Source organism: Cyphomyrmex costatus, unplaced genomic scaffold, assembly GCF_001594065.2.
Source record: "Cyphomyrmex costatus isolate MS0001 unplaced genomic scaffold, Ccosl1.0 scaffold193, whole genome shotgun sequence".
NCBI lineage: Eukaryota > Metazoa > Arthropoda > Insecta > Hymenoptera > Formicidae > Cyphomyrmex > Cyphomyrmex costatus.
In genome coordinates, this window is record NW_017275965.1 from 2,348,715 (window position 1) to 2,358,565 (window position 9,851).

General features: G+C 33.1%; 1 protein-coding gene across 1 annotated transcript; it reads right to left on the bottom strand.

The window, feature by feature from the left end:
* On the bottom strand, nt 1–9,623 carry Galk (N-acetylgalactosamine kinase). Its single transcript, XM_018538446.1, has 10 exons — nt 9,515–9,623; nt 6,394–6,568; nt 5,867–6,034; nt 4,402–4,609; nt 3,190–3,298; nt 2,660–2,817; nt 2,061–2,201; nt 1,680–1,794; nt 548–752; nt 1–301 (listed from the first exon to the last, which is right to left on the bottom strand). Exons 2-10 carry the CDS (start codon nt 6,552–6,554, stop codon nt 124–126), a joined length of 1,443 nt encoding a protein of 480 aa, XP_018393948.1. The 5' UTR covers nt 6,555–6,568; nt 9,515–9,623; the 3' UTR covers nt 1–123.
* Nucleotides 9,624–9,851: the final 228 nt, after the last annotated feature.

Here is a 9,851-nt window from a genome sequence, read left to right on the forward strand (position 1 = left end):
TAAAAGAGGGGAAGAAAAATAAAGTGAACAGGAGAAAATGACGGAATGTCAATAAAGGGATGGTGTAACAACGCGGACTAAGTGAAACCATTATATTTATTTATCGTAGCTAGGTTTTACGGTTCAGAACAGTGTTGACGCTGTGTAAATAATAGCGCCCTGATTTGGTGACGTCGGGAATACCATGTCTTCAAGCTCCGCTCGATCCTTTGTGCTGTTTTGACAAAGATATGCTCGGAGATCCTCGACGAATTGCTGAATTCCGTTTTTATCAATAATAGCTACGATGCAACCGCCCCAACTGCATTACGAAAACAACGATTTTATTTCCATTGTCAAGTAATAAAAGTGACAAATAATGTGTGAAATTAATATACAACAAAATATTAAATAAATTATTAATGTAAATTTAATATATTATCTCTGATAAATTTCTCGTCACAAGAAGCACTCTGGTACGGCATAAAATTCAATTTGAATATAATTTACATTTTCTCGTCGTGTATGAATATTATAATATTTTAGGTTGGTGTAATAATATACTCACCCAGCTCCTGTGAGTCGAGCGCCGAATGCACCGCAAAGTATGGCTCTTTCGACGAGCGCATCCACGCTAGGATGGCTGCACTCGTACAGTTTATAGAGACTGGCGTGGCTCTTCGACATCAGGTTGCCTAGATGTTGAAGCTTCTCGTGTTCCATTATGCTGCCTTCCTCGTTTATATGACGAAACGTGAGCACTCTGCCGGCCTCTGCGGTGTAAGAGCAGCGGTGCAGTTAATCGAGGCGAGTTTACTGACCACCGTGATAATGAACCATCACGGTTTTCGACGTGATGATGATTCAATGTAACATTTAACAGGTATTTGCAGAGTGTTTAATGTGACGCTAATCGATTTGACGTTAATTAATATATGCGCTTTATCGTAGTATTTGCTACTGGAAAATAGATATTATATTAAAATAGAAGGGAAAAATTAAATAACAAATTTGAAGTAACGAGAATGTCATGACAAATTAATAGAATGAACATAAAAAAAAATATAATTTAATTTTTCTCAAAACATAAGAAGCTTTTAGCATATATTTTGTAAGTCTATTCTGCCAAATGTTTTAGTGAAAAATGTTTCTATTCAAATATAATTTGATAGAATTTTTATTGTGTATTTTCTTACTTCACAATCTGGGGTAGTAGTGAGGGGTGATCAGAAGACTTAAGTTTAGAATTCGGACTTTTCAAATCCTTACAAGTTGCAATCGACATATGCCTAGCAAGATAATTTATAGCTTCATAGAACAATAATACTTGTACATATACATAATTATTTACCGGTGCAGTTTCATGCACAAAACTAGGAGATGCGATAACTTCAGAGATTCAATCTGCAACTTTCACGCTGCTTTTACGCTGTTGATGGTAATATCGAGAGATAAGATGGAAAATACTTAACTGCTCTAATAACGCAGTTAATGCGACGGAACGAAGTTTGATTCCTAACTTTTTAATAATACATCTTTGAACTTTTTTTTTTAATGAGCATGAAATTCAAGAGAATTGTAGTGTGGCATTTGCTTGCATGGTAAAGTTAAGAATATATTGGCGTATAAAAACAGGGAAGGGTTTAAGCTCACTTGATTTATCGGATTTGAGACCAGCGCATGAAAATTGATGTTTTTACCTTGAAAAACGTGCAGAGCCCGTTGCTGCAGTTTGAACGTTTGCGAGATATTAAAGGAACTGACGAGAGACGTTTTCTTCAATCGTTCGTAATCCGTATCGAGGCTTCCGCAGATCTACGAAAAAAATGTATTCCATTGGTAATTGCCCTTTGATTCACCATTAATGACGAGACATTCATCCGATATCAAATTTAACATGAATAAATTGCACGAAACTTTTCTTCATCATCTTTTATACACTTCGATGTATGAAGTTTTCTTTTTTATGGGATGCTCTTCTTTAATAATCTTTAAGAAGATTTATATCCTCTGTTAAGAAACTGTATAAGAGAAAAATATTATTTCCCTTTTTTATTTATTGCGTATAACTATATGTGTACCTCATCAAGAGTATATGGCTCTTCGTGTAGTTCTGTCATTACTACAGTAACCATCTCGTCCAAATCTAAAGCAAGTCTCTCCTGAATGTCGATTAATCTTTGAACATGCTCCCAATCTATATTTTTTTTCTTAGCTATTATCTAAACAGAAAAGACAAATTTCGTTGCTCAGTTGAGGAAAAAGAATTGTGGTGTAATATCGTGAATAAATTATTGTATTATTTTCTGTATTTCTCCTTATATATTATTAAATTAGTTCAGGAATAAATAACTTTTGAGAAGAGGCAAAAGCGAAGGAAATAGAATTAGGGAAGCTAAAAGTTAGAAAATGTCTTGAATAAGTGCGAAGCACATCAATCAATGTCTATTGAAGAAACAACGAAAGTGAAACATAAACGGGAAAAGAATCTTATTCTTTGAATAATTTGTTGTGTTTATTTATACGAAGATTTAAAGGATTTGCAATAGTTTGAACCGAAAAGTTAATTAAATAATGGCGTAAATTGCATCATAATTTAAATTGATATTTAAAAATATATAATATTTCGAAAATTTCTTTTCTTAAAAGATGTGATGTTACTATAAAAAAATATAAATACCTGTGCGGCTAACCGACATTCTGCAACTCTGAGGTTATAGTCAGCGGTTGAGGCTTTGTTGTGATACGCTTGACTATGTGCTATTACAAACACTGCGTTTTCTGGCAATGTTACGTCAGTTGCACGCAGGGGATTAAACTCTATCAACTTAGCAGTACCTTTACGAACAAATTACAGATAAAACATACACACACACACACACACACACACACATTGCGAAAAAATGATATATATATATATATATTGAACTTCTTAAGATGATTCTTAGATCTAATGTTTATAATATAAATTTTGCAATCAAAATGTTTTGGGGATTACTATAAATAGATTGATCCACGAGAAATATTTTCTTTTAATTATCTAATTTTTAAAGATATCTTATGAAATTATATTATGATTTAATATCATATAATGATTTAATTTCATATAAGAATAATAATAAAAAAGGATCAAATTTTTTTAAACTAGCAAAAATAAATGAATTAATTAGCAATATTTTATTCATATAAATTAATGAAAATCAGAATTACCTGCTTTCCCGAGAAAAGCGATAGCTTGATCCATTCCGCCACCTTGAGTGCCGATATGTCTCTCTGCACGAGCACTGATAGTTGCCAATTCATGCTTTGATAACTGGTACTAATATAATATAAATAACTTATATTATTATCACAAATAATATTTGTGATAACAATTAGAATTTATATATATATTATATGATAATTTATTAAGAAGGTAATTATAACCTAAATAATAAATACATTTATAATTTAAAATAACAGAATTTGTGTGCGAAGTAACTGTAAGATGAACATTGTTAAAGAAATAAAAAATCTAGGCTTTGGAGAAAGTTGAGGGGTGTGTATATATAGTATAGGATAATGCTACTCGAAAAACAATACAAAGCATTAAAAGAAGTATCTCAAAGATTTGCGGCGTCTATGTCGCTTTCGATATCCGTTCGAGCACGAAACCGTCCAAGGAAATAGGATCTATATCCAAGAGCGCAGAAGTAATGGAAGAACACTATACGAAGTAGTGATCGGTATTTTGACTCACTTGGCTAAACACAATACCTCTCAGCACTTAGTGACATCGATAAATAAATATATACGATACCGTTTCTACGTCGTTCGTATAAGTCTGTTGGAAAACAGAAAAGTCTAATTGAAGAATTAGGCGAAAGAATTGTCGGGTAACTTCGCATCAAAGTGAAAAACATTTCTAGAGCCAATTAAAGTCTAAAAAAGTAATTTGCGAACTTTTGAAACTACATCCATTCGTACGCAGCACGCTGCTTGTTAATTATTTTTTTTTAAAACAACAGAGGAAAGGCTAATGAGAGTGCGACCCAATATATAGAGCACAATCGATTTTACAAACTACTACATAAAATTAATGTTCATAATAAATAATGCTTGAACATTTCGACTCACTTTGGAGTTGTTATCAATGATGGATAATTTCAAATCATTCATCTCCAAAATGAATCGAAACGTTCGAATACTTATTTATTACGAACATTAATTTTAAGTACTAATTTCACATTGTAAAATTAATCGCACTTTTATTAGTCTTACTTTATTTGTTGGTAATTTTGAGAGTTTAAAAAATTCTTTCTCCCTTTACAATAATTTTTTTAGATGACATAACGCTTGTGATATTATTTTGTGATACGGGGCGGAAAACGTGATAATATTAAATGTTTCGCGTATAGGATGAAATATAATTAAAGCGCTCACCTGACTAGCGTGTGCGACCGAAAGGAGCGCGGCCGAGACCAAAGCGCTGGAGCTGGAAAGGCCAGAATTAGGGGGAATGTTTCCCCATACCGCAATCAGAATTCCCGTTGGAACTGACTCCGCTGAGATTACTTCCAGCGCTCCTTTTACACCACATAGAAAATATTTGTACCATGCCGGTCCGCTTTCGCTATCGCTAATATAAGATCTGAAATGCACGCGATTACGCTACGTTTGCACGGAAAAAACAATTTTGTTCAAGTATTAAAAAATTAAATACAAATTTGAAAATAATTTTATTTGGACCATCAAAAATAAATATGTAAGACATCCAAATTAATTGCTACAGTAGCATTGCTCACAAACTAGTTAGTAATTAGTTAGCAGAAGTTGCTAACTAGTTGCGAACTAGTTTGAGCAATGCTACTTTAGTATTTCAGCGCTTAAATGTTCTCATAATTATTTTGATGGTAAAATTATTTTCAGATTTATCTATTGAGTTGTATCTATAGTTAAATTTTTAGATTTCACAGCAAAATATTACATTCATTCCATGTATGTACGTACATTTATTGAAATTTAACTCTCGGCATTGAGGTGTTGCGAGAGGAAGATTATTATTATTAGATATTTTATTCGTACATTTAATCTTTTTCGTTCTTTTGTCTGTTATCACTGTAAAAATTAACACGTATATACATGACAGAAAAATTGGAAAATCGATAATGGTAGATTCGCTAAGTCTGTCATCTGAGTTATATGCTATCCGACGTGGTTGCGCGACATTGAATAATGAATGAGATTAAGAAAGTTCATATTATCTTCCTCGGTATTATACATAGAGCAAAGAAAGCGCGGAGGTAATTTAATCCAAACGAGAGCGAGGTTGCGCGCGAGCACAATATCATCTGCTTTTCTTACATTACGCGTAGCACAAGTCCGTTGGTCATCCGTTATTTTTTCACTGGATCTTCACATCGTAAAATAACTACCATGTTTTCCATTTGGATTAATTTAATTGTAAAATAGAAAGAGATTTTATCTCAACCAATGTGCAAGAATGCACGTACGTTGTACGAATAAATCGCACATAATTCTGGTTACAGCGTCATAATCCAAGATGGCCGCGGTAAGGGATCAGGAGGCTTAAATTGTTAGGGAGCTATAAGTGCTTATAAGTGCCTAAGACCACAACTTTGAGCACGACGTGCATTATGGAGGTGTTACATTATATGCCACGTGTGGTATAGTTGGCTATATATTGTATTAGATACGATGTGTATCGCAAGATCTTACAATAATAACCCCGGGAAAGTTTTTTTAAAACGAATGTATCATTTTATAGTTTCTACAAACTTACAAAATTGATTGATAAATTCTCAAACTTGTCTAAACTATCGTTTCTATCTACTGTACTTATTGTTCCTTGAATAAACTTAAGACTTCTGTTAAATTGCACGCTTACCCCGTGTTGTCAAAACTGCATTGGAAGTCTTCATACTTCGAATCGACATTGGTAAGACGAAATTCATTATCTTTCGATAATGTTACTGCGACAAGGATATTTTGTTCAATGGCCATTGGACAGACCGAATATCCGCAGTAATCGATGTGCTCGCCTATCAGATTAACTCTGTAACGGAACAGAAATACTCGTAAAATGTATTTATCGTTACCAAAATAACTTGCAGAAGTTCTAGAAGCTATGGCTTGTACCTATTCAAGAACACGCTTATAACGATGTCAACGCGCATTCAGTATAAAATTTTATTATCTATAAAATTTCAGAAATAAGAGCACGTATGTATTGATAAAAGCACGTCCTGAATGACCTATATCTATAAAATTTAAGTGTCGCGTTTTCATAAAAATATAAATTTATCTGACGATTATAGGATCCGTATTGTGTTATACATAATATCTTATATAATTATTTTTATATTTGGTAGAGCGCATGTAAGACTTTAATTTTTTTATTAAAAAGAAATTTACCTTCCTGGCACTCTAACGATAAAGGAAGGCTCTACGTTGTATTTGGAGATAAAATGAGCTGCCAAAGTCTTTAGTCGCGGTGAAATATCGGCGGTAGGTGCCAAGATAGGCACAAGGTCATCCACCTCGACGATACGGGCTCCATTAGCTTGATGGGACATTTCACAATAGCCACCTACGCAAAGACATAAGAAGTTCTCCTAAAACCGCAGGATGCTTCGTCCAATTATCCCGAATATCATGGGATAATTCGGATTATATTTTTTTGAAAATTTCATCATCATTTTCATCGCATGCTTAAACCTAAAGTGTGTCGTTATGTGATACATGATTAAATACTGTGCTTTGGCGGTAAATGTGTTAATAATTACGGTACTATTTCAAGTTAAATTACAGGAAATGCATTGAGTAGAAATCAGCTTATAATAATATAATAATGCATTTCTCCAATTTAAGCCTCTTATCTTGATATAATTATATGATTATGTAACAAGAATACATTCAGAAGACAATACATAATTTATACAACAATATAACTTCTCTCTAGATATATCCAAATAATTTAAAGTGTGTGTATGCGTGTGTGTATATGTGTGTGACATAATATAAAGGTGAATATCTAATAAAAATATATCAAGTATATTTATATAATAGACGTTTATGTATTTTAAAAATGATATTTAATATATCAAATTTTTTTTGGGGAGAGAGAGAGAGAGAGAGGGAGAGAGAGAGATGGGGAGAGGGAGGGAGGGAGGGAGAGAATTACACGGATGATATGATTTTTATATCTTCAGAAATTGTAAAAGGCAGGACGAGAATATTTTCGAGAAAATAATTCATGACTACCTTTGATCGTGCCATCATATAACGATAATTTAAAAGGCGACCCTTTTTCACAAGATAAGATGAGAGCAAGTAATAATAAATAATAAAAGTACATACTAAATTCTTGGCGATTAAATGTTATTACAGTGTAAAGCTTCTATCTCTTGGGGTTCACTGCGGTGCTCTTATTCAAACGTTCATTGAGGTCGTGGAGTACGGCTCGCCCTTTAATTCTAGGAATGGCATTTGATGGAAATGACGTTTAATATGTACACATAGCGAAGTGGCTCGTAACGCGAACCACATAACAAATCTGCTTCATGGAGAAATTAGTGACGAGTTAATGCGGCATTATAAGCTCAATAAGATTTGCAAAGCCGTTATTACATGACAGCATAATTGCTGCGCTGCTACACTAGAAATCAAACGATCAGCGCTGTAACAATACGATGATCAATATATTGACCTCATATGATGTTTTACTATTTACTTTTATGAGTTTCTCTTGGAAATATTTACTCGTATCATCTTCGAAGGTATTGCAAGAGCACAATGAAAACTTTCTTACGTTACAATAATTAGATCTTGTTTGTATTATCGAGTTTATAAGTTTTAATATTTGTTTCTTTTATCAAATGATAAGATGCATACACGTATAAATGATAATGTTGTCAATATGATCGAGAGCTGTGTAATATTTCAGAATACATGTATTCATATCAATTATTATCAAATTGATATTTTAAACTTGCATAATGAACGTTATACGCATGTGGGCTTAATTTATTAATAAACGGGAATCGCCTATAGCTCTTAAATTTAGTTCTCTCTTTTTTCCTTTTCTTTCTCTCTCCTTCATCTTTTCTCTTTTTCCTCTTTCTCTTTATCTAATTATCTGTAATATACACTACAAAAAAATTATGTGTTATAAAATTACATAATTTATATACATATATGTATATATACATATGTATACTATATGTGTATATATGTATAATATAAATAAATTAAAAATTGTGTTTTTATGTATTTTTCTTCTAATTGTCTTTGTATTAGAGAAAAAATTACAATAACAATAGTATATTTTACAGATTTTATGTAACTATGTAAATATTTTTGGAATACATATACATATATTATATACTATATTAGAAATCGATATGTATGTGTATATATATATATATGTATATATATATATATATGATTTATAGGTTCCGCGCGTTTCCTGTTTTTTATTTACGAACGATTCTGTTGCATCTAATTTATAATTTTTAATATTTACTTTTCCTTAATATGGTTGTAGAAAAGTGAACAATTTATTTACCAGTTGATTCTTATAAACAATTAAAAATCAAATTGTTAATTCGACGTGTTAGTGAAAAAGCGTTGGCGGATTTTAACACAAGCGTATCAAATATCTTTTTGTATTAGTTTTCAAAATCGATATCAGTAGGTGCTACCTTGAGGTTCTTGTTATATAATATACAGATGTTCGAAAGAACATCTGCTGTTAATTGCGCGAGCGTTAGATCTAGCTACTTTTTATGAATAAGAGAAAGTTGAGCGTGGATGCGACCGCAGGTATCGTGAAAGACTCTTCCGGTAAAAATCATAATCATCCTAAAGCTATGATTTCTCTCTCTTTCCTATTTTGAAATATAAATATACAATTGAACTATCATTTAAATTGGAATCTCGTAATAGTGAACCCGAAATAACGCAAAAAATGTTTTTCGCGCTGTGAGTAGCATGAGTCGGGTGTAACACACAGTCTCTAAAATCTTGAATTTAATTCGAGATTTAATTGTTTTGAAGTGAAGTAGGGCAATCTCATTATAACGTTCAAATCCCCGAATTGCTATTACGAGGTTTCAGTGTAATTACACGATTAATTAATTAATTAATTAATCAGTTTCTGCACAAATATTCTTTTAAAATTTCCAATTCAAAAGCTCATAAATATTTTAGAAAATCTAATACTTTTGCAAATTACGACTAAACGTCGTCGTTCCGAACGCAGTTAAGAGCCACTGACTGGATATTGAAATATTCCACCGGATATTTCATATATCGCACACACATTATTTCACTATAAACGATTCGTAATAGCGCCGTCAACGATACGGTACAACGCGAGAGCGCGCGCGAGGTTGCTATAGCGGCGCCGGCTGTGCGGTATCAGCTGTTTGTTGTCGTAAAGCGTGCAGACGGGATACTCCGTTATACGTGGCGGTGGATTTTAATAAAGCGTCTCGGGATTCAATAAAACTTTGACAAGACGATAGGAACGTACCTTGTTCTGCGGGAGTTCGCCACGTCTTACTGAATAACGCGACTCGTTATCGCTGTTGATTAACCTTATCAACACGTGATGCGCTTTTACGGCGTACTTGCATTCTTGACTTGTGGACCACGACTTATCGATCTGTCATCTTATGAAGTACAACATGCCGTCGAATGAGTCGCTGTTGCTGGATCGCCATATTGGATTGCATTCAGGTTCACCCAGGTGTCGTTTTATCATTATTGTTCATCGAATGTTGAACAAGGATAAAACGACACCTGGGTGTACTATGGTAACGATGAACACGGCCTTATCTACCGTAGCACCGTTCTACTCTGGCGGGTTA